The sequence below is a fragment of the Vidua macroura genome, chromosome 5 (assembly GCF_024509145.1).
Source record: "Vidua macroura isolate BioBank_ID:100142 chromosome 5, ASM2450914v1, whole genome shotgun sequence".
NCBI lineage: Eukaryota > Metazoa > Chordata > Aves > Passeriformes > Viduidae > Vidua > Vidua macroura.
In genome coordinates this window covers 52,161,325-52,187,613 of record NC_071575.1, presented here as the reverse complement: position 1 = coordinate 52,187,613, position 26,289 = coordinate 52,161,325, and the positions used below count along the sequence as shown (strand labels likewise).

The 26,289-nt window shown below is 36.5% G+C and overlaps 1 protein-coding gene across 1 annotated transcript in view; it reads left to right on the top strand.

Annotated features, from left to right (window-relative positions):
• WASL (WASP like actin nucleation promoting factor) overlaps window positions 1-26,289 on the top strand; it is a 50,556-nt gene that overhangs the window by 14,479 nt on the left and 9,788 nt on the right. Inside the window, exons 2-7 of the mRNA XM_053978141.1 lie at window positions 11,268-11,402; window positions 12,488-12,574; window positions 13,105-13,201; window positions 18,132-18,155; window positions 22,937-23,105; window positions 26,150-26,192. Coding sequence (XP_053834116.1) covers window positions 11,268-11,402; window positions 12,488-12,574; window positions 13,105-13,201; window positions 18,132-18,155; window positions 22,937-23,105; window positions 26,150-26,192 — 555 coding nt within the window. The remainder of the gene's footprint in view (window positions 1-11,267; window positions 11,403-12,487; window positions 12,575-13,104; window positions 13,202-18,131; window positions 18,156-22,936; window positions 23,106-26,149; window positions 26,193-26,289) is intronic.

The following is a 26,289-nucleotide window of genomic DNA, read 5'->3' as shown; positions in this document are numbered from 1 at the left end:
GGGCTTTTCTTTAGTAGTAGAAATTGGAGGTTTATTAACACCTGACCTGAGAGTTTAAACACAAATCTTGAGTTGCAAAGGCCATGCTACAGTGGAGTTTTCAGCTCCTGGGGCAGTTTCGGGAAGCAAGTAGCAATGCCAAAACCTAAAGTAAACTCTCCCTAGCATTTTTCAATGTAGCCTGAATCCTTTGTAAAGGAACCTAGATACATGGGGATGATGAGATTGCCCTTATTGAAGGGTTGTGTCAGAACTAGTCTAGAGTACCTAGTTTTCAAAACTCCTTTTTTTTTTTTTTGGTGCATTGTCTTATTTTTTTTTCAGTGCCTACATACTGAGACTTCACAGATTATTATTGCTCAGGGGTTTTCATGGAATAGACCACTGAGACATTCCAGGTACATGGGAAGTTTTAAGTCATTTGCATTGTGCTCTTCAGTCTTCCATCTTAAGAATCACAAAGTTAAATGTACTGTGTAAAAAATAAGTGTGGTGGTGACTTAGAAAAACATTAGTAAATTTGTTAAAAAGAATTTGCAGCCATGATTGGTCTAGAATAGAAATAGGTGATTTAAATCGTAAGCCTGAGATCTGTGTACATTCAGCCATCTAAGACCACCGTTCTGTGACACTGCTTCAAAACTAAAGTTTGTTTACAGGTGGGTGTATTTAGGTGGCTTTTGGCCTCCACAGCATATTGGTAAATGTAGTGCTGGTACCTGCAAAGAAGGAGCCCCTTTGGGCAGTGATAATTGAAACTGTTAGCTGTAATAAATGTCACTAGACTCAAGGGGCATCCCCCGCATGGTGAAAGAATATCTCCATTTTACCTAAAACAGATGTGGAAATTAACCTGTCTTAACCTTTGCTATTAGCAGAGATGATCATGTTGATGCATATCCCACACCCTCCAAAAATAATTTCTGTCTGTGACAGCATAATGCTTCTTCATCAGTAGTTCTCAAAGCACCTTACAGTGATAGAGGTCAGTGTTTCCCTTGCATGTTACAGATGAGGAAACTGAGGCACAGGGGACAAACACTAGCATGCAACTTCTTATTGCCAGAATGAAATGAAAACCAGCAGTTTCCTGGGCATTCAGCTGGGGTCTAATGTTTTATTCTGCAGCAAACTTGGAATATGGCAAAGGATCATAGAACTCACACATCTTCATGCCTTTTTTTCCCCCATTGTATATCAACCTTTTAAGACTTGTCACTGGGAATAACTATTCATAGCAAATTCAGTTGCTGGTATATATTTAAAAAAAAAAAAAATCTTACATGCAGTTATGTTTTCTTGTACCTGACTTGAATTGCCATAACTATTCTGTTTAAATGTGAACTGCTCAAAGAGTAATGAATACATGTTGAATTGTGGCACGGTCAAAGTGTGAGGTGGGGGTTGCATCTCTAAGTACCTTTATGTAAGTGGATTGAGTCTGCTTTACAGGACAGGACGCAAGTTGTATACACAATAGCCAGTTGCTGGCTATTATTCAAAGAGGTTTTACTTTTAATAGCCTTTTCTCATATTTCTTAATATTTTGAAGGGAGTTCTTTGTTTTATGTTGGCATGTAATTAATGCACTCTTATAAGAGAGTTCTTTTAAAACAATTGAAGCTGCTTTATTTCAATCTTCCCTAAGTATCAAAAGTCAAAATTCCATATTATTTTCTGTCTTCAAGTGTAAAGATCATAAGTGAAGTTCACCTAAACATCATGTCTGCAAAGCAAATACTCATTTCTTTTTAATCTGTTTTTTAAATCTGGGCCTCAGAGTACCAAGGGCTCATTAATGAGCGTTCCAGAGCTGGGATAATTCATTAATTCCTGAAGTTTATGCTTCACATCCTTTCCTTACTCAATTTACTGTTGTTCTGCAGATTTTTACTTGTAAACTTCATGATACCTATATCACTGAGTGGGTTGATAAAGGAACTGCATGGATCTGACTTTAAAAAATGGGCCTGAATTCTGATTTTTTTTCTCAAAGCACTCTCATATCTTCAAAGTGGGTATGAGGATTTGCTTATAAGAATGTGCATTTAATATGCAACTAGTATGTAGGATCTACAGAAGTGTTACTGTGCAGAGAATGGAATGGTTGAAGGCTGAAGGAAGAGGATCTTAGTTCATGAAGTTAGTGAGTTGCTGTAGAAGAGAAGGGAATGTTGAGGGCAAGAGGCTGGTTTTCTTATAGCTGGATGGGCAGTGGAACAGGACAAAACAGAGGAGAACTCAAATTTTATCCTGTGCATTGCATGAAACTTGTGATTCTTGACTTGAATCTGCAATTTCTGTGTATGACCATGAAACATAGTTTTGAGAACTGGTTAATCTATGTATCTGTACAATCTCTTACATGGTTATGTAAGGTTCATCCTAGTCTTAGGAGTCTTGATAAATTTAAAATGGATCAAAATTGAAAGGTAGACTTCAGCATTTCATCTAAAAATTCCCTAAGCTTTGGCAAGAACAGTCTTACATGCTTTGAATCTGAGTGTTTCTTGGGAGGCTGGAGAGGGAGTGGAACTACAAGACAAAATGTCTTTAGTGAGAATTTCTGTTCCACGGCAGTAGACAGTGACAAATTTATGGAAAGCCTGTATGCAGCATATTATGTGTTTCTGAAAGTAACTATATGAACAACTGCAATTCCAGAACACAGGTAACTGTTTTGCTGTGTGTGCTGTTGAGTGGGCAGCCAAGGTTTCAGCAGCATTAAGCAGTGAGGTGCAGCTCAGTGAGTGATGCTGTGCAGGTAAACAGGAAGTGACAGTGTTTGATTGGCTCATCAGTGGAAACTCGAGGTTGTGTATGTCAGCTGGTAAATGATCTGCTAGATTGAGATAGCTTGGAATATTATAATCTGTAGCATGCTTGTGGTTATGGTTATGTCATATCTCATGGAAGGCTGAAGTCTTCCATGTGCTGTCCTGAATGGAGTTTGTAGGATTTAAAAATATCTTCATGCTGTGTCTGGTAAAAGAACATCTCTCTTAATCATGTGCTGTTTGATTAGGCCTTATATGCTATGCTGTTTGCCCACACCTTAATTGTTGGTTTTCTGTGATCTACCATTGAGCAATGTTTTGAAAAGGAGTTGGCCAGCTCTGACTGAACTGGAGGTTTGTGGGAGGTACTGGAAAGGCAAATGAATTTTTATCTGAAGACACTCATTAAAATGTGAGCTGTCTATAACTGGCTGACTGAGGATTATGAGTGAAGGATCTCTTTACTGGACAACAGCAGACTTAAGTTCAGACAAGCACTTTCATGGCTTAGATTTGTCAAACAGCAGTCCCTTGTTTTGTCCATTTTTTGTTATAACACCACTTAATGATCACTGGTACCTTCTTCACATCAATAAAATATCTTCAGTAAGGATATTGTAACTGACTTGCTGGGCACAGGGCACTTGTCTGTGCACTTACTAGGGCACAGGCAAGACAAGGAATCTGTTATGTTAAATTTTTGGTCTCTTAATTCCTTCAGTGTTTCCACATAACACTATGCGTTATGTGGACTTGTCTTCTCTCATGTTTCAGAAGTGATAGGAAATACCTGAAGTGGCTTTACTGTTTCTGAAAAAATTTCTTTCTTCCTTCTGCCTTCAAATAAGAAAAAGCAGCATCTCTTATGCAGTAGCTTTATTTCTAATAGCCTAACTTTGTGTATAGGTGGAAAAAAATACTATTTTCTTGGTGTCTATATACGTGGCATTTTTAAATCAGTGGGTAATCATGGGAAATTAATTAAATTAAAAGCAAGCTTTAAGCTTAAAATTCAATACTTGGTAATTGTAGCAAATAATTTCATAAGCAGTAGAACTGGTGAGGCCTCAGTTTTCAGCTGAGTAATTTCTCAATTTGTACAAAATAAAGTTTTATTCATGTGATTGGATATTTAGAAAAGGCTTTCTTTTGTCAGTTCTGTCAAATAAAATGAAGCCTTGCTTTAGTGTTCCTGTCTTTCGAGCAATCAGTTGGTCTTTGGAAAACAATGTCCTGTAAAGAGCATAAAAATTAGAAGATTGTTTCTAGCTGCTTAACTTACTGAAATCTGCCAGCAAACATCTGAAGTTCTGTATGTCTTCTTTCTATGAGAAACTAGTTTAAAATCATGTTGGTAACATCTGAAGCTAGCTTTTTTGCAATACACAATTGTCTTTAAAGTCGAGATTCTTAAGAATTTGCTAAACATATCTTCAGAAGCTGTAGTAGCTTTAAAAATTGAAGTAATCACAGTTTGTCCAAATTTAAAATAAAGTAGTAGTCAAACCCCCAGTGGATGAATGCTGTCACATTTAGACTCATTTGTGAAGATTCTGGAGGCAACCTGGTGTGAAAATAAATTATAAAGCAGTCTGAGAGTTGCAAAATCTGACTGCTGAAAATCTAATTTTGTAGTAAAAATATTGTGGAGTCTTTGAAGAGTATTTTTAGCACACGCATGTGTGTGCATGCTATCAAGACAGTATCATCACACTTCTTGTACAAGATGCAGTAACCATAAATAGCCTAATACACTGTTTTTAGAGAGGAAAAGCCTAAGAAGACAGATGCATCTATTGTACTTATTCTGTCATCTGGGACCCTCATCCTTGTAGTCCTTCAGATAAAGGTGTCAGCAGTAAGCAAGAGTAGTCTGCCTTCAGCATCACCAGTCCTTTCTCGCTCCAGTTTCTTCCCATCTCAATCCTTTCCCATCTGTAACTGAAAAGCAATTATAAGTTGACAATTGTGAATGCTTCCTGAGCTTTTTAAAATTTGGTGATGTTAATTTGTGTTCACATTTCTCGCTGTTAGGCCTGAGTTGCACCTATACCATCATACTAGACACCCATGCTTAAGAAGGTTGGCTTACCTACTCTTCAGGGCTTCTAAATATTGCAGGATTCTGTACCTAATTAAACTCTTCTAAGTTTCGGCAAAAGTGCTAGGAAGTCTTTTTGTCTACTCTAGCAAATGCCTCTGCTACTTAAAATGTTGTAATTGTTAGGGAAGCGTACTTGCATGTTTTTTATGTGGCTTAATTACTTAGGGGTCATTTCAATAGTGGCAGGCTTAGTTTAAAATTACTGTTTAAAATTACTTTTGGGAGAGGTTGCAGTGCCTGTCTTCTGTAGGAGTGCATGGTGGAGAAAACATTCCCCCTGAAAGTGGGTTATCTGCCCTTCCTCGCAGGAAGGGAACATACTGTTCCCACATGACAGGAGACTCCACAATGCCAAGAAAAAAAAGCTACATTTTTTTTCTTGAAACAGGACCATTGTGCAGAAGGAAAACTAAACTGCCAGAAAGAGCAAGTAGAGCTTGCTTGTGTAGGGCACCGAAATTTTCCCTTGAGAAAGGGATGGAAGTTCTGGTGCCTTGTCCCTACAGCAGGTTTTATGTTTCTGTATTGAATGATGAAATAAAATGCATAGCTGTACTGAGCACTACAGAAACATTTTTGGAAGCTCCATGTATTTATGATACTAAAGATAAGGCAATTGCAAAACAACAGGGAGTTATTATCACTGTCTAATTACAATTGCATTTGCATTGAATTACATTAAGTACCATTTTAAGTAACATTTTAAAGTGTAATTGCTAAAACCTAAGCTTATTTTAGAAGAACACCTAAGATTTCAAGTGCTGTCTCTGCTTGATTAGTCAGTGCTATATTTTGGTTGTTTTTTTCCTTCAGAATATTTGGCATCTGGAGAAAAAAATGTCAGTCACTGAATTCTATCTAATTGCCTAATTTTCTGTGAATGAAGGTCAATTTTCTATAGAGCATGGTCTCACTTCTGCTTCTTGTCTTTCTCATTCACAAGTCTTAATGATATTGTTTCTGTATGTTCTTTCCTGACTCAGCTAATGCTAGGCTATTAGAGATTGCTTTGGTACTGAAGCTTCCTGCTGTTCTGGTCAAGATTAAAGTTATGCCTTACTAAGCATTTCTACAGTGAAATGGTACTTGATAGCATGTCTGTGTTCCTGAAGCCTGCTCTCTGAGCAAAACTTACATCTGTTGTAGTGTCAGAGAATAGCAACAGCTCTTCATTCTTGAACAGTCACACTAGAAGCAAGCTGTGGGCTGTCTTCCTGGTCTTGTATCAAAGAACAAATGTGTTACCCAGGAGCACCCAGCATCATCTGGTCAGGCTGTTGGCTTAGCTGTTGTGAAGTCAACATGTTGGCTTAGCTATAATGAAGATTTCCACCATAGCATGTCTTAAAAATACCTGCCATAGGTATCTTCTCACCAGCTCTATTATTGATTAGGACAATGTTTCCAGATACCTGTTTTATGGAAAAGAGACGTACTGATTTCTATTCTTGCAGGGTTTGGATTGCACACGACTATTCACCATAGCTTGCTTTTTTCCCCCCAGAAATGTAAAAGTAGCTAATTGAGCCAAAAGTCCTCAGACTGACTTGATGAAGAAGCTACGGCCATTGTATGTATAAACATGGGTTTTTTCAAGAGGTTACTGTGCTTTAAAGCAACTGCTACTATTTGCATTCTTGCATTACAGGACAAAGTAATCTCTTTTTTTTTTTTAATCGTTTTTTCCAGGTTTTATTTGTAAGATACTTTCAGGGCTTGGGAAGGATAACTTGAGAAAAGCCAGCCTGTCGTGTGATTAACTTCTATGTGTATCCATGGTTGTGCCCCTTTATGGGAAAAAGCCCATCACTCTCAGTAGTGCTGTCAACATGTAACACGTAACAATACTGCACCATTAGAGAAATACATGAAACCTTTGTACAAGCACCAAAACAGGAGTTATTAAGTACAGAAGTGATTTTGTAGCCCTTAAATCTAACTGGACAGAACCCTGAGCAAATAAACTCTAGGCTTTTAATTACCCTTTTTGTGAGCAAGAGCTTGGCCTGGAAGACTTAAAGAGGTTGCATCCAACCAAAGTCATTTTATGAGCCTTTGATCTTTGCATCACAACCTCTTGTCAGCTGTATGTAAACACTGGAAAAAACTATTCAAATGGGTCTTGCTTTCTGTTCTGCTGTATACTGAGGTGGCTGAATGTCTTGCAGCTTTAATCTTGCTGCCACTCTTTGTTGTGACTTTTGGCCCACTATGTTTTAATGTCTGTCAGCCATAAGCCATGCATTGTAATGATTCTTTTTTGTAATGAGATGTGCCACCGTCTGGGTTGGCTTGCTTCACTGTTTTTTGAGAAATACTTGAGTTACAGCAAGTCATTAATTTGACAGGCCACTGCAGCAAATGTTCACACCAGAAGCCGATCAAAGTGCACATCTATCTGCTGCCCAGTCGGAAACTGTCAGCGGCTGTTGTGATCACATTCTACAAATGAGTGATGACTGGTTGTGGCTAAGTTTTGCAGGCAGAAGGTGTTTTCATGAGCCTTTTGTTGATACCGCATATCCTGCAGTATGGGTCAAAGGGTAGGACCAGCTCTTCCAGTGAGACAGCCAGTGTACAGCTGACAACACAGACTTGCTGCTTCATAGCTCATCAGCTTGAAGGGTGTGACAGGTTCCTGGAATCAATGGTATGTCCTCCAGCTGGCAGTTGACTGTGGAAAAAGTAGAGGGAGCTGAGCAGGGTTGGTTTTCACCTCCATGGCCCATCAGTTTTTGGTGGACTAGCTTATTTCTTTCCCCCTATCTTTTCTGGATATACAGCTATATAAAAAGGACAAGGTCCTCACCAAAGCTCTTAAAAAAAGCAGTAGTGACAACTTCAAAATCCTCCTCCTGAAAATACAGTAGTAACAAAGTAAACCTACTACACGTCAGAAAAAAATACAATCATTATGTTGAATCAGTGATCTGACCTACTCTGAAGAAATATTTGCATATAAAAGAACCCATACTTTTAAATTCAAGATTTTTTTCAAGAATGCTGTGAGAAAATGAAACAAATAGCTACATTAATTGGCTTCAAAATAGACAGTAATTACTCAGCAAATGCAGTAGAATATTCAGATATATTTGTGTAAATGTTTTCAGATGCTAAAATTATGCAATTCAAATTTGAACTTTTTAAATTGAATTTATGTGGCTAGAATTTGTATTGAATAGCAGTAGATGAAGTTTTATTTTCTCAAGTTTTAAATTTCACCATGAGTGTGTGTAAATTTCCAAATGGTGTGGATCATTACTTTTACTGTCTTTGTTCCAGAAGCTGAGTAGCAGAAAACTTGGCACCACTGCTCTACATAATGAAAATGAACAGGGGATGAAGTAAAAGGAGTTGGATTTGATTGTCCTCCTCCCCCTGCCCCCCAAAATATACTTTCTATTTTTTTCCTTTATTGCCCTTTAATACAAAAACCTGAGTGGTATGACAGCAGATTTTTGTAACTTTATATTCTAATATGCAAAAGCCTAATTTCAGCTTGTCAACGCTAGGAATTTGTACAGTGCTAATGAGTAAGTTGAAATGCAGTTGAACTCTAAACTTGGTAGCCCTCAAAACAAAACCTACTTTAGATTCAGTGAAATTGTTTTCTATCTTCTAAATCAAGCTCTACTCACAGAGTAACCAAGTATATATTAAATATATTATTATTATTATGCAGAATAAGGACACACACTCTGTAATAATCTTCTTTGTACTCATGAGGTAGGCGTTGGTTCAAGGTTTTACAAGCAGTTGTCAAGTTACGACAGTTACTGGTTTACCCAGATACTCCAGTTGGTGCTTTTGCTGTTAGATATGCTAATAAGCAATGCATAGGGAGCCATGTCTTGACACAGGTTACTGTCTCCTGTTCCTTGAATTTAAGTTGTATAATTCCTGCCAAGACCACCCATTTCTGTGAGAAGTCCTGTTGGGTAGAGGTTAGTGAAAATGGACTTGTCTTGGAGTATTGAGAAGGTTTCTTGCAGGGGTAGAGAGATAGTTGCTGTGCTTAAATGTGAACTGTAGAATGGCCCATTTTGCTCCAGTGTGTTGTCTTGTGTCTATAAGGTTATCATTTTAACAAGTAGACAATATTGGAGAAATGAGTGGGAGAGGCTGTTAGAGAAGCAAAGGTTTTGAACAAAATCTGCGTAGCTGTGTCCAAAATCAGGTCATTGCCTGTTTCCAACATAGAGGGGAAAATGGCATCTCTTAGATGGTATTTAGTTGCAGATATAACTGTTCTGTTGTGGTAGTATGGGTAATTCTTAGGTACCTTTTTACTTTTCTGACAAGTGCAGTTATGGTTAAATTACTCATATTATTCTGCAGATTATAGGGAGAGAAGTTTTACTCCACACTTAGTTGTAGAGCATTTGAGGAAGCAACTACAAAGCACTCTTTTCATCAGCTAATCATGCTTTAACTTCTTCTTGAGGTTACCAGCAAGATTATTAGTCAGTCTGACAACTTCTGACGAGGTGGCTGCAAAGAGAAACAGAAATATATCTTGGCTTGTGAAAGTTGGCATCACAGTGCTTGGGCAAAGGTTATATAGGCTTCCCTAAGTTGTAGCTGTCAGTCTGACTATATTATGTTGACTCGACTTTAACAAAACTGAAGTTTTTTGATAAAAAAAATCCACTGAAATTTAGGCTATTCTTTTGAGATTTTAAGCCATTTGAAAAGTATGGCCATGGTGACAACGATATTTAATAGATAATCTTGCAATGCAAGAAGACGTGCCTACATTCTAGATGTCTGCTGTTTCAGCAAGTAGTCAGTGTTGATGAAGGCAACCTTGTGGAGCAGGTGGGGAAAACCTAAGACGGAGCCCAGTACTCAGATTAGGTATAAGTAATCCAGAAAGGTCTTGGAACTATAACAGATCTAAAATAACATCTGCCTAATATTTCATAGTGATAAAGGAAATGCAGCTTTTTGACTGATAGTGAAATAAGTAGAGAGCACAGCAGAAAACTACTATTGTGACCCTATGCCCTATGTTCAAAGGGCTAACAAACTGGATTCATATATCGTCTTACCCCTATGCAAAGAAGGACATGGTAGGACTAGTTAATATCCATGTAAAAGTGACAAGGATAATGTGTAGTATGGTTTTTTTTTCTTGGTACAAGAATGACATAAAAACTAGTGTAGCTTCCTAAACTTCCTAAAGAGAGCGTAGAGGCCAATGAAGCAAATATCTATAAAAGGATGTGCAGCATAAAGGAACAACTATGAAGCCATCAACACCATCTCTTAGCATAAGAGTAAGGAGGGACAATCAACTGAAACTAGCAGGTGGCAAAAGTCGAGATAAAAGGAGCTAATTATTCACGCAGTGCATAAGAAAACTGTGAAACACCATCCTGTCCGGTGTTATCATGCTCAGAATTTCACATGGGTCTGAAGAGTGAATAGACAAATTCACAAAGGAAAAATGCAGTATTGTGCTGCTGGCTTGGGGAGTTTTGAGCTCCAACCTGGCAGTTCCTGGGAATATGCTTCCATAGTTGTAATGGTATATTCTTGTATTCTTACCTTCTTTTGGCATCTGGTGCTGCTGAAGCATAGATCCTGGGCTAGATAGCCTCTGGTCTGGCCCATTACAGATGATTTAAGCTCTATGTCCTTAATGACTTGGCTGCTAAATAAATATTCTTTGAGGGCTTCCATTTTCCTTTCCTTATGGGACTCGTAAGGTAAGACACACATATACTAGAAAATATGCTCAAGAATGTTCTAGTGACTGAAGCAAACTGGTGTGGAATAATCTTCATCTCTTACTAAAACCTCTCAGTTTGAAAACAGGACAGTTTCTGGTTGCCAGCTGAGAATGAGCCTAACTCATGTGAATTCTCAAACCGTGCCCCGGAATTTTTGGAGTTCACCAGTTGGCATAGGTTAAAATTGTGCCAGAGACCACTTAAGCAATTAAGCAATGTCTTCCAGCTGCATTGCAGTAGCCAGGAGTGTGTCCAGGCACTGTGCAATTTACAGTTTCATCTTGAGTATTGTGTTTGTTTTCAGTTCAAAGTACTAAACTGACATTTCCTTGCACAGTAGGGCTGCTCTATGTGACCACCATAGTTACTGATCTGCTTCTTACAGGCAAAATTTCTTTACTGTTTTTCATGAAGAAGAATGAGAAGTTCATTTGGGTTCTTGAGGTGTCTAAATCTTGCATTGAAGTGAAAATCTAAAGCACAGGAATGATTTGGGGTCATTTGAACCTTATGGTATTAACTACCTGGGAAATCAGCAAAGTTGCTGCCTAGAACAAGGAGCAAAACTAAGAGATGCTTTGGGAAAGGATCAATTATAGAATTTATGATTTTTTTTTTTCCTTAAAAGTAATAGCTATGTCTTCTTTTTAGACGATGTCTTCAGCAGTTGTTCAGATATACGCAGCAGATCGCAATGCCATGTGGTCAAAGAAGTGCTGTGGTGTAGCTTGCCTTGTAAAGGACAATCCACAGAGATCATATTTTATCAGAATATTTGACATAAAGGTAAGCATATTTTTTCTTTTTCAGAGCCTTTAAGTTCAGTTGTATTCATTCTCCATTTTGAATTCAATGAGTATAAGTTGTAGCTACACATTCATAGAAATTCTTGAATTGTTGTGCTTTAACCTGTGCAGTTGCAGTTGTTATCAACAGGCAATTACAACTTTTTCAGGTACTCTAAATTTAAATTTCATATATGTCATCTTTAATGGATGAAATAAATATAAATTATTCTTACGACTTTCAAAAGCTCTCCTCTACAGGTCTGATTAGTCACATTAGTGGAAATTAGTAGTGTCACTGATCTGGATAGCTATCAAGGTGTCACAACTTTGGATGGTTTGAAGAAATAGATGCTGTCTTATGTATGGGTGGAAACAATCTTTTTGGTCAGTGTGGTGCATGTGAAAACTGCAGGATAAACAACTGGTGTGATCTGACTTTCTGGGGGGGGGGGTGGGGTGGGTGGCTTTTTCTTTCATTCCCCCTCCACAAAAAATAAGCTTATACGGAAGATCTTTGTCCTGTTATAATACTGTACTCAAGAGAGTGGGAAATGAGAGACAAAGTGTCCAAATGTGTTTTCATAACAAAAATGATGGTGAGAAACCTAAGTCCTACTGATTGTGCTGAGACTTTGGAAAGTTTCCCATTATCTCTGCAGCCAGGCAACAGCTCCTTATCTGTCAGCATTCAGTGCTTCAAGTCTCTCAGATTTGTTCAGGATTGCCAGTTGGCACTTGCATTTGACTTTGTGATTTGGTCATTTGATTGTTAAGACTCTGTCAGAAACCTCTTCCTTGGGTGCTGAACTATGTCATTTAAATACATGAGACTTTCTAAAAAGATGAGATTTTTGTTCTCTTTAGTTAACTGTTTTCAAGTCAAGCCTGAGATAAGAACAGGAGACTGGAAGTACTGGTGTACTTTGATTTTGATTGAGCTTATCCATTGGGTTAATAGCAAGGCAGATGTTTAATGCTATGCTGTGTCCAATTCTTAATAGGTTATATTGTAAAAGAAGTTAAACTCTGCCATTTCATCTGAAGTTTTATAGTCTTCTTTTTTATTTGTTTTCTTCTTTTCAGGATGGGAAATTATTGTGGGAGCAGGAGCTGTACAATAACTTTGTATATAATAGTCCTAGAGGATATTTTCATACCTTTGCTGGAGATGTGAGTCTCAATGTCTTTGAATACCTATTTTAAAATACCTTTGGTTTGAACAGTATTTTCTTTTAATGTAACTGAAGTTATTAATTAATTCTGTTAATTATTTGTAAAAGCTTATTTATTAAAGGAATTTTTGTGGTATCTCAACTAGAAAATTTAATATATAGCACAGAAGCATAAAATGTGGTTCTTTATTTTCAACTTTCTTTAATGAAATTGCATTTTGACTTGCAGATGATATTTATGACATATCATGTATTCTTAAAGCACAAATTTTTCTTTCCCCTCCCCTCTGTGATTTGAAGCTGCAAGATTTTGCTCATATCTGTAAGCCCTGATGTTTAGAAACTTGATTAGTAGACAGACATTCCTAAGATACAATGTTTCACTAAGACTTGGTTCCTAATTTGCAGTGATTTTTTTCTTGTTATACCTTTAGAAAGGTGCAAGAAATATTTAAGGGGTAAGAATATTTAAGAAAGTCTTTTAAATATTTTCTTAGTCATGGAGGGGGAAATATTTATGTTTTTCAGACATGTCAAGTTGGTCTTAATTTTGCTAATGAAGAAGAAGCTAAACTATTCCGCAAAACAGTAACAGAATTACTTGGACGACGGCAGAGAAAATCTGGTAAATATTCAAATGAATCTTAAATTCAGGCTTGTTTATGTTAGTGGGGGGGGGGGGGATAGGAAGCTACTGCTATGTCTGAAAGCCACTGGAGGCACTACTGCCATATTTATATTTTGAAATAATTATGCTGTAAAACTGTGCTTCTTTCTCTAGTGTGCAGAACTTAGTACTTTCCTGAAACAACTCACCTTGGTGTTCTGTTCTATGAGTGTAAGCTGAGACCTCAAGGTTGTGATTTGAAAATACAGATTGAGGGAAACAAAATTTGTAAGCTGACATTGAGAAACCTAGAAATCTTTTTCTAAGTTGTTTTCATATTTGAATAAACCCTCTTTTAGCCCTGGGCTGTTTATAACTGATTTGTTAAATTCTGCCCAAGTGGGTTGTAACAAAAATTTTACCATCTGGTATGTTCAGTAGTTCATGAATTTTTGGCATTGATCCAGCAGTTAATAGAGAAATATCTTTTATTCAGAACTAGTGATCTTGGCTCAGGCCAAGAACAGAAGACATAATGTGCCTATACTATCCTTAGGAGCACAGGACAGCCAGTGAAGCACAGCATGCTTTTTGCCAGCTGCAAGATGCCTTGGGAACGTGGTTACTGCTTTAAAGGCAGCTCAGGCTTCCTACAGATCTTGTCTTGGTCATTTTCCAGGGATCCCATAAACAACTTTCCTGTCTTGACAGCCATATGTCTGTGAAGGATAAAGTAATACAGAATACAGGCTTGGAACAAGTTCAGGCTTGCTGTAAGATGCAGTGTGGACTTGTGTGCAAGCTACAGGATGCGTTTTTGTAATACGTTCTGGAATCGCTCTAGCAATGCAGTGTAGGCTTCTGTAGAAGGAGGAAGCCTTCATCCTGGAGAGCTGCCCTTGCAAGTGCTCTTGCAAATGTGCATTGTCTATATGTATTCACTTGGATTTCACCAAGGCATGGTGACTCAGGAGCAGAGCACTTACTCCAGGAGCTTAAATGACTTCTTTAAGATTCCCTCAGCTCAGAATAAGGTCGTAAGGTTTCATGAGAAGAAGTGTGATCATTAAGAGGTAGCAATTGTAAAGTTTCTCATGCTCACATTGCAAAAGCAATTTTGCATCTACTGTCCCTAAAGTTTTACTCTATTACATCTGAAATGCGATGCTACAATGCACAGACATGACGTGGGAAGAAGTATGTTTGCATTATTAGCCATAGCAAACTTTGTTTGAAAATAGTGGTTTAGTCAAACCTTCTGTTCACAGAGTTTTTCTTCCACATAGTGATTTTTTTTTTCATAGGACCAGAGTAAGTTTTTCTTGTTTACTCTCTGAACTAATACCTCTGTTTTTATGCTAAAGCTCATGTTATTTTGTATATTATTTTAACAAACAACTCCCCCTCCCCAAACACTTGCAACTTCAAGACATCTTTTATTTAAAAAAGAAAATGAAATGAAAAACAAAAAATAACCCTCAAAACAAATCACTTCAGGTTTTTACTTGTTAAGAGCTGCAAACCAAGAATTTAAAACAGTTACGAGATTCCTTAGTCAAGCCACCAGATGGAGTTCTATATTTGTCCTTGTGACTATTTAATTGTGCTTCTAAAATAACAAACTTTGCACTGTTCAAATGAAAGCTGATTTGCTGTTGGTGTTTATGTTTTTATTTATTTATAAATGCTTATAAGAAATGTGTATTAGTTTACATATAGATTTATATATATATACAAATGATACAAGAGTTGTATATCATTTATAATATTTATACATATTAATTTCTCAATCACAGAGGTAACAGTCTGATAATTTTAATGCTTTTCTGTTTTAACGGGATTTTTACTTTCATGCCTTCCAAACTATGTTTCATTTCATAGCAGTGCCACTTGAGATGCTTTAAACTCAACTAAGTACTCCATGTGATTATTTAGCTGCCTATTATGCCATTCAGGGCTTGCTAGACTTCTCCAGGCGTCTTAGGGAAAACTAATGTTGTTGAAAGGTAGCAGTAACAGCAGTTCTGGCTCACAATGCAATGGCTTGGTGCTGAGGTTAGTACACAAAATACTGTCTGACAGCCAAGAGAAGACACAACAGTGTTCTGCTCTTCCTCACTCAGCATGAAATGCACTCCAGTATACAGACAACCCCTGAGTAAGTGCATCTGGAGTTCCAGATAGGTGAAAGCTTGACTCCAAACAGAATGTACAAAAGCTTGCAAATGTACAAAATACCAAGTAGAGAATAGATGAGGGACAAAGGTAGAGAAAGAATTCTTGATCTGTTGTGTCTTAATCTTTGTAATAGTGCAGAGTTTCATCTAACTAAACTCTGTTTCGGGTTTGCCTTTTTGCTTTGGGGTTTGAGGTTTTTGGTTTTGGGTTGGTTTTTTTTTTTAGTCAAATAAATTCTTAACCAGAGATTAGAAAGAAATTTCCATAATTCATTAGTCTGTAGATTTACTTAAATAATCTCTTAATTTAATTCTTAAACCAATCCCAAACAGTTCCCCCAGTAAACAGGGTGAACACAGTGTGTCTCTTCTCAGTGCTTGTCACTGTAGTACACTCTCACTTCGGGCACATAGATACTATTAGTTTTTATTTTTATTATCTTGCCTTGGAAATGTTAATGTGTGTACACACACAAGTGCCTTCTCCACATGCTGAGCACTCATCCCTAAAAGGGAAACAGACACTTGTTCTTAACTGCAAATAGTTCTTTCTGAAGTAGGAGGCTTCTTGACTAATTTTTATGTACTGCTTGTAGCTCATGTGTGGGAGCTCTGTTAACCTTCCATGAAAGTGCTTTTTTCCTTCACAAGCTTGTACCTCCTGAGTACCTTCATAATGGATTTCATAAGTTTCAAGGTAGATACTTCATATAGAGAAGGATTTTTTAATTTGCTTTGGTTTTTTTCTTTCATCTTTGGTCACAGCTTTTGTTTTTGCTGCCTGGGTGACAAGGGCATCTCTAACCTGCTTGGCTTGCATTGGATTCAAGTCTTGGCAGAGATTATTCTAATTTTCAGGAATGCTCATTGAAGGGAGCTGTGTTTTTTGTACATAGGCAGCTGCTGATATTCATCTGTTTTAGATCAGTAGACATGTTCATCTTCAAAAACCGGAAAATCTGCCACTCTTGTCAGATCATCTGCACTTCAAGAGCAAAAGTTCATGCTTCCTTGTCAGCAGTGGTAACCACAGGAAAACAGAGCTAGTCTCTTTGGGCAACAAATTAATCTAGCCAGTAAAAATTACAGGAAGTGTATATAATGTTTTGGGTTGTTTCCCACTATTTTTTCTCTTGAACTATTTATTATTATGAAATTTGTAAAGGATTCCCCTGATTTGACTCAAGGCCACCTAACGCTTCCTATGAATACTTCTTGTTTTTGCCATCTTCCCATCCTGTGACAGATGACTTGCAACCAGTCCTGCACTCTCCCTTGCTGTCTCTGAGTTGCTGACTAGAACTCTGATTATGGTCCAAAGATTGAGTTGGAGGTTGATTTTTTTTTTTTTTTTTTTTTTTTTTTTTTTTTAATTTATTTTTAGGGGACAGTACAAGATATGGTTGCTTAAGCTGAATGTTGTAGGAAGAGAGAGCACAGTACTTAGCCAAAGAGCCATTTTTTTTTTCCTCACCTCAGACCTAATACCTTATGCTGAGGCACCCTTGCAGAGGTTCTCCAGCTCTATGCCTGAAACTAACCTGCTATGACCTAAAAATCAATTGTCTTTGGAAGGCTTGTCCATCAAAAGTTGACTCTCAATGGGTTTTGGTCACCTTCCCATGAAGGTTTGATGATCTTGACAGATTCCTTTATTCCTACCTGAAGATCAGCAGCCTTGCATACTTAGGATTGTATATTTTTGGGATTTTAAGTATTCCTAGGACAAGGTAAGCATCATCTGTGGAGGTACCCTCTCCCTTCTTATGTTTGTGAGTCTGGAAGAATATAACAAGTTAACAGTTTTTCTGGGTCTTTCTGGAAAGTAAAGTGCCTATTACAAATTCTTATTATACAACTCTTGGGAGCCCCTGTTAGACTACAGATACTCTAGATCCTTACAGAGCTGTGGCTTTTGTTGTAGTGAGATGATAAACTGCTTGCCTTTATGGGTGCTGCTAAATCCAAATTTCTTAAGAGTGTGTGTATAGATACATAAATAGTGTAAATATGTACCAGGGACTGGATAGGAATTAATAGTAAGTGAGGGAAATCTCCTTTAAAGGGGAACTTATTACTACAGGCTGAGAATATTGAGATGTAAAAACTTTACATTTTAAATCATCAAGCTAGATTCTTCATAGTCTGTGAAACACTGGTGCTGTGAATAGAATATTGTATCAGTATCAAGGACATTCTAGTTCTTTCTATATTGTTCCGTTACCTGTTGGATAACATGGGTGAAGTGATATCCTTGCGCGTCCTATTTTTTAGGCATAAAGCAAAACTTATTTAAATTTTAGGTTCTTATTTAAAACTTATTTAAATTTTAGGGAACAATACTCATATACTTTTATACTTATATACTTTTACAAAGTGCTAGTTACATTTTAGATAAAAATGAAAGAACAGTTTCTTTCAGTGGACATCAGAAAGCATAATGCTTCAAAAATCTTACTTAGGTTGTATTTAAAACACATACTTTTTGAATATTTCACTCTAATTTATAGTTGAAATGCGTGAAACTAAGTCAGTAGCTATTGCCTTATGCTCCTGCTCAGTTTGCACACTTGAAATCAGTGCTTATTATCTAAGATTGGGGTTTTTTTGTTCTGTAATAATTTTTTTCAAATGCACAAGTGGACTTTAAGGATATTAATAGATTCCAAGTTTGAGGTCAAGGTCACTGAAAACTTTATTGGACACTAAAATTTAGAAATAATTTTTCCTGTGATACCTATGATTAAATGGCTCTTTTTCTTTTTCAACAGAAAAAAGACGAGACCCACCAAATGGTAAGCTTTTTGCATGAATCACTGCATTTTATTTTTTCCTTCTGCTGTCATTTGCTCTTTATGTATAGCTTTGTTTCAGATTTGTTCAGGATAGTCATGTAGTGACAAAAGCAGTACACTGGAGGTTACAGTATTCTTTTTGTCTCTGTTCTTTGGTATTTGTTGTGGCTTGAAAACTTTGTGGCTTAGCTGGCATTTGTAAAGAATGTTTCTGGAGAAGCATGTTTTGATGCAAGTAGGAGAAAGGGCCCTTCAGCTTAAACTGAGAAAACTTTGTAGCATGCACTTGCTGATTGATCTTCAGAATATGCATGTATAGGATCACAGTACAAAGTTAGTCCATTTGTTTTAATGACAGGCATAATATTGATGGATTTAATATAATATTTTAATTTCAGCATATCTGGCTAACCATATAACATAGTCTTTTGTGTTTATGTCATATGTTTGTCAATATTAAAGTCCTTTTGAATGAAGAATTATTTGAATCTCCTTGCCCCTCAGGAACATGTCTCACTAGCATGAAGATACAGATTCCTCAGGAGATCTTACTAAATGGATGGAAAGAATCAAACTATGTATCAGTCTGATACAGAACTTTTTTACCCTCCATTCTAAAATCATGAAAAAGCCACATCAATGAATATCAAGTTTGGTGGTTTTGATTTCTGAATTCACACTGAAATTACAAAGGGATTTCTCCTGTCGTATTTCTGTCGGTGATCCAGATCATATAGGTCATAGCATGTATCTGTGAGTTTGCTGCTTGAGCAAGGGTAGAGTCAATTGCTCTTCTGAAATCTGCTTATGGTTTGAGGTGGTAACCTTAAAATTTGTTCTAGCCAAGTCAAATTCAAGCATTTCTCTGGAGGTCACCAAAATAGGTAATTCATAACTAAGACTGAATTATGGGAACTAATGATTCCTTTTATATACCCAGATAAAACCTCCCTCATATGGAATACTTCTCAAAAATTGCTTTTTCTTTTTTCATAAACTTTACGTTTTGAGGAAATTCAGGCAATCATCAGTTTAAGTCAGGCATTTTTAGTACAGATTAAACTTTGACTGGGCTGTTAAGTTTTGAAACACTCACAGTAATACCATGTTTGATGGTCTTGCCAGCTTTTCTGAGCTTTCAAAAGGTTTTAACTACTCTGCTTATTACTTACACAGCACATCCCTGATGCAGAGCAGATGGGAATTACAGCAGCAGTGGTGATCATGTAGTAACACCTCCACAAAAAATATTTAGCTCTTTGTCTCTGTTATAACACAAACAATGTATTGGTCTAGTTTGCTATCCTTGAATAGAGCAAGATTTAAGAAAACTAAGCAATTTTTTTGCTTAAAATACTCTACATAACTTGTGCTGTAAGACCTTGGTAACAATATTTTTCTGAGAAAAATTCTCTCATACTAAACTTGCAGTCATTATCCCTATGCTGAATTTATCCTGAGTGTTCTGTGGAAGACATAGCATTTATGCTCAGTGTTTCAGAGTTACAATCACTTCAGGTTATATACAGGTTTCAGCATCTGCTTTTTAATAAACTGTTTCCTTGGGACATGCGCATACTATTTCAAAATCTGTCAAAACCTTTTCTCTTCCTGATTTTATCAAATTCTGTAATGCCTGGCTTCTCTGCTGGTGAGAAGTTGTGTGGTCATGTCCTCAGTAGTCACAGATAAGATGTGGTCAAGGCATGGATTATAGACTCAGGTTGTTACACCCTACACAGACTTCACATTTCAGTATTTGGAATTAAGACTAGAGCAGATACATACTATCAGCATGTAACTGGATGAAAAAAAACCCCACACCTATTGTAATAACTGCTTGGTTTTATTTTTATATGCAGTTTCTTTTCAGAAATTCTGTTGGGGAGAAAAGATGAAACACCTGCTTTTTTTGTGCTGGGTATTAATGCATTATTAGCTCTAAAACTGAAAAATGAGAACAGTCACATTTCTGTACTCACATGACCCATGGTTGAAATACTGAGAGGAATTTTGTTTCACTGGGGCTTGTTAGTCTGGATTTTCTGCATACATTGAAGCTGCATGGAAAAAGCACTTGGTGTATGACATTTTCAATGATAGGGATTTAAGGTTTGGTGGGTTTTTTTTGGTAGAATTGAAGGATTAAACTCAAATTGGCATTAACAGTTATGTAAAATGTATTAGTCTGTAATTTCCTGGGATTTGTGTTCTACTCATTTGTAATTGCTAGCTCTCTTTATGCAAATAAAGAGGAGTTACTGTGGTTGAACTGACCTCGTAGTGAAGTACTGGACGAAATAAGGATTTGTCAGAGTATTAGGTTTTGAGGGAATCTTGAGGAACCATGTGGTGGAATTTTGTTTCAGCTATTAACTAGAACAGTTTGCATTTCTTGTAGGGCTGTCTGTAGTCTGGGACAGGTACCTAGAGAGGATCTAAATAAAATACAGACTAGAATTAACATTTAAAAATGTTCTGTACAACTTTTTCTGGAGCTACTTCTGAAGATGTCACAGAGATTGATAACAGTGGATGCTTAAGGCCACTGTACTGTCAAGTGCTTCCTAATGATGAGCTCTATATGCCACTCTCATCTTCATTTATTGAGCTGTCTACACCTGCTGGGGAAGGTGCATGTTTAATGATGGGAAAAATTTTACTGGATATAAATATGGCAGTTCTAGAAGAGTACAATTCTTTCCAAGGTTCTTTTATCCCTCGTGGACATCTAAGGTCTAAACTAGACGGTAAGAAAAATTTTTATCTTTAATTTTACTCTTGTATGAATATTATTGTCAAGGAATCAGGCTATCAGTCCTTGATTTTAGCTCAGATGAATTAAGCTTCCATTTGCAAATCGCTGCTGCTTTACATACAACTGCCCATGTTTGGTTAGTTCAGGATTTTATATACAGAAAAATGCATGTCAAAGACTGCTAGAAATTGAGAGAAGAATATCACCAACTTACTAGCATTGTAGAGGTACCTGTTTCATTTTTGAATGTCAGTACAGCTATTGAAACTGTAAATACCAATATAATAGGTGAAAATGGGCAGAATATAACAAATAATGTAATAGGTGATTAAAGTGAAGGTTAACTCCTAGTGTTTTTTGTTTTGTACCAAGGAAGTTAAGACTAATTTTCAATTCATTCTGAAGATTTTACTGAACTTGTTGTTAAGTTTAGAGTTGATAATATTTGATGATTAGTCAATTCAGTGCTAATTTTAAGTGAAACTCTTAATAATGCAAATTGTTTTGTGTAGTCTTAAGTGGTCAGTTTATGTTTTGGTCTTCTCAATGGACAGTTGTCTAGATCAAAACACTTCTAGATAAGAGCATTTCTGCTTAGCAGAAAACATTTTAGAATTTTTTCCATGCAGTTTTTAATCTTGTCCTTTAAGACTCCTACAGGAGTGTTGGAGTTGTCGTATGTTTTAGATGAGTTTTGTCTAGCCCAATGTCATGTTTCTGGTTTTGTTTTTTCGTCCTGGCCAGTACTGGTTGCCTCCCACTGAGGTGATTAAATGCAAGTGTCAGCTATGTTACCTGTTGTGTTGTCTATTTGTCCTTTCTGATTTTTATATTGCACTGTGAACATAAGGCTTGTTGGTTCTTTCTGAAAGCAGTTATGAAAAAATAGTGTCAAAACAAGGTTCAAATTTATCAAAGTCTAATTATACTTTTTTTATCATCTGCCCAGTAAGACTGTGTCTTACTTTAGTTCATTTGTTAACTACTGGGTTCTAACTTAACAGTAGGAAGCAGGAAATGTTTTCAAACTCTTTTTGGCCAAACTGGTTTTAAATTACCTGCTTAATCTCATTCTTCCAAAACTGAAATTACTTACCATTTTTGTAGGTTTCTTTAAAAATACATCTGTGTATATATGTATGTATACATATGTACCTATATGATAAATGCATAAATTGCCTCAGTATTTAAGTACTGCTATCACTTGCTTATGTCAGGAATTATCTTCTGTCAAAGCTAAAAAACCTGCATGGAGCATACGCTAGGTATGTTTGTTTGCTAGTATTACAAAAGTAACTTAAAATGTTTAAATTGGCAGGAGTATAATTCAGATGCATTTTAAATAACTAGAATAATAATTCAGAATGATTTCTAATTAAGAGCAAAGTTTGAAAATGTAAATGAAACACAAAAATTACAAATCTTATTTCTAGTGCTCTTTTACTGTCTCTGCAAGCTGTTTCTTACCTGGGACTTCACTGTTTTGAAAACCTGTCAAAGAGTAAGACATAAGAAATCCTGAATAGTTCCACAGGTATTGTCCTATATTTGAAGACAGTAGTGTGTCCAGAAGCCGTTGCGATGTTCAGGTTGTGTGTGTGATGGCAGAAAGCATTCCCATTTATTAAATGATGGTTCTATCTCCTGAAAGATCAGTTTAGTGTGCTGCCCAGGTAACGGCCTCTTGGCTCTTTGGGTCTAACTGTTTATGAAAGTCACGTTTTTGATCTTATCTAGGATTGTAGCTATGTTGCATCCTAATGTGTCTCATCATTCCATGTGTTCTGTGCATATTGCAAAAAATAAGTTGTAATTCAGAAAATATTCCTGTTGCTCTGCTCTAGCAACTTTTTTTTTTTTTAATCAAATATCTTAGTTAGACATCCAGAACCCATCTGGATGCATGTGGAGCTACAGCTAGAGTACAAGTATTCTACAGGTCAAAAACAGCTCCCAGAGTCTGTGGTTTGAATATGGCATTGGTGAAACACAGTAGTAAAAATCCTGTACTTTACTTTCACAGGCCCAAATCTACCAATGGCAACTGTTGATATCAAAAACCCAGAAATTACAACTAACAGATTTTATACTCCACAAGTCAACAATATTTCATATACCAAAGAAAAGAAGAAAGGAAAACCTAAAAAGAGAAGATTGACAAAGGCAGATATTGGAACTCCATCTAATTTCCAGTAAGTATGTTCTTGAGTTTGAGTTTGGTTTTGGATGGGTGGGAGTTTTGTTGCTTGGGGTGGTAGGGAGGGATGTTGACATTTTGCTTTTCTGATTTTTTTTTTTTTTTTTTTGGTGCCAGTTACACTTGAAAATGGCCAACTCTGGAATCTGTGTAACCTGAACTAAGCAAATGCTAGCTGGAATGCTTGGGGTTTAAAAGAAGGTTAGCTTATACACAGATGAGGATTTTCCTGCAGCTGTAAACAAAAAGTAACTTGCTATCGAAAATCAGCTTAAAAAGGACTTAAGCTGCATAGAGGTACCTTATTGAAGTTGTCAGCTCAGTGAAGACTCATATTCAGGCTCAGTGGTCAACTCTTTAACACTGTGATTCCTACACCCGCACATACTTAGCTGTGTGTTGTCATGTGAAATATACGTTTGGGTCCTGACTTGTCATAACTGCAGAAATTACTTGCCATGATTTCATCTTTGGCTTTCTGTTTACAAACTTTCTGTTGTGTAGGCTAAAGACCTGTATCTTGTGATGAAAGTACAGCATGCATCCTTCAGAAATTTTTCCTATTGTCATTTCTTACGTATCTTTAATCTTTTGGAGTAGTTATGATGTACCACTTTGAGCTTCACTTCCATGAAACTTGGTTTTGGTCACTTTACTCAATTAACTGTTGCTTTCCTGAACATTAATTGTTGTAATAATCTTCTCCCTTTTAAAATAAATGTACTTTATTTGCTGAAGCAACAGGAACTTAGAGCGTGAGTTAGTTACAGGAAGGATCAGTTTCTGTGAAGCATGAGAAAACCAGTGTGATGTTTACATGCCAAGTGAATGTCTTATTCTTTTGAAGTGGTATGTTGCATCATTACCCTGATGTGTTTTCCCAGAATATAATTCCATTAAAGTAATGTTGGTATTACTAGCTACAGTAACATTACTGCACAGTGTTTTGGGACAGTGTTCTGTGTAATAGATAGTGGATGGAACATAAAAGAGGTGTTCTTATTGATCTGAGTATTACTTAAGTGCTGCGTCTGTTAGTGTCACTTGAATGGAAAAATACAGAAAAGAAGGAAGAGGAAAACAAAAATGAAGAGTGCTTAGTAGCTGGTCACTGTTGTGACTGTACTGATGAAGACTTGAGCATATGTGGACAAAATTTGCATTATCTTGTCAGGCCTCTGTTTGGAACTTGTGGAAGGGGATGTGCACCAGCATAGATATAAAATTGCTCTGAGACTTTGTTTATTATGTCTATCATTGTGACTTAGAGAAGCTGAGAGTAAGGTGATAAAATATTTAATGACATTTAAACAAAAGATATGTTCCAGTATCATATCCTGTAGACTGCAACAGCTATATGTCATCTTACTTTAACTGCTGACTCTTTACAAACATCTGGAAACTGGCATTTGGTATTGTTAGGCAAATAAGCCAGTAGGATAACTTGTATCACTTGTCCTATGATACTTTTGAAGATCAACAGGGTCACTGTTTATGCCAGGTCAAAGTTGCAATCAGTAGATAAAATTTTTGAATGTCTCCTGTTAGACAGATGTGGAGTTTCAGTATTTTTAAAAAAAAAAAAAAAAAAACAATGTGTACTCAATGAATGGTAACTTATTATTGTATACATTCTTCTAAGTAGCATAAGACTTGGGGTTACCCGATAAGTATGTATTTGCATTGAAAAGATCTGAAAAACGTGTGTTATAGTCAATGTGTACAAGTAATCTGTCTTACTCTGAAGGGTGAAAAATAAACAATAATGCTAAAACTATGTCATATAAAACTTCAGTGTCAATTAAGTGCACTAAATTGAGTTGTATGCTCACAACCTCTTAAAAGAGCATCCCAAGTCACACAGATGTGCACAAATATGTGGTTAAGATTATATTAGTGGTAAACTAATATCGATTACATATGCCAGGTTAATACATTGTGATCAATTCTGAGCTGTTAGGAAATGCATGTCTAATTTATGTGAAGCAAGCTGTATTTTAGCATTCTGAAATTCTGTAAACAAATCATCCCATATTTTGGTAGTTAGTTAAAGGCATTTAAATAATTAGGCAAAACAGGGATTTCATTGGTTTTCTTTTTTTTTATGGCATAATTTCACTATAAACCAAACCTTTTACTTTTCTTGCTTCTTAAAATAAGTAGTTAACTAGTCATAGTTATACCAAAACCAAAACTGATTATTGTACTTCAGTATTTTAATGAAGAAAACATGTGCTGCTGATAAAAAGAGACTCAAGCAAGACTACAAGGTCCTTTGTGCAAGGCACTGTTTAACAGCAGCCAAACAGTCTTAGTAATTTATCAAGTTTAGCTTAGACTGCATTGGCTACAAACTGCTCACTTGGTATTTTTTATAACTCCGAGTTGAACTTCCTGAAAACTGCATCTTGCTTCTAGAAGTCACTGTTTGTGAAAAGAATCACAAAACATGGAGTCCTGGTTCTCTTTTCCATATCCAATAGCAGTATTGTGAAGTAGCTTGGAGGGGCACAAAACTTGTCTGTGTTCTAACTGGTTATAGCATCACATAAAATAATACTTTACTAGCCACATGAGATGGCTGCTAGAAACTTAGGAAGATGGCAGCTGAAAACAGTCCTGACTTATCTTTGAAAGATATGAATGGAAAAGGGGTGATACACACAGTGGTGACAGGGAGGAGGAGATTTTCCAGCTGCTTGGCACTGAAAATTTTGGCAATAGCTCAAGGTCCAGTGACTGTGTAAAGGCTAAACTTTTCCTTGATCTCTGTGCAGTGCTTCCATCATTATCTGTATGCACCACAGGGTGGCATGAAGCCTTCATATTTTGCCACGTTGTAACCTAAGGAGAGAAATTGGTCTTCTAGATATGAGACAAAAAGTGAAAGTAAAGATGTTTTACTATTCCATTCTCAGGTGGGGTACTGAGGAATAAGAATTGCTTAGAAGCTGGTATCTCCATTTATTTTGGTGTTCTCCTATTTTAGTTAACAAGATCCTTTTTATGCTGATTAAATGGACTTCTCTTCTTTTTTAGACACATTGGACATGTTGGTTGGGATCCAAACACAGGTTTTGATGTAAGTAATTTAATAAGTTGCTGAAGACTATGATTTAATCTTTAGAGACTTTTTGCATTAAAGAACAAGTTAACTGTACCATTAAATAGTTGTAAAT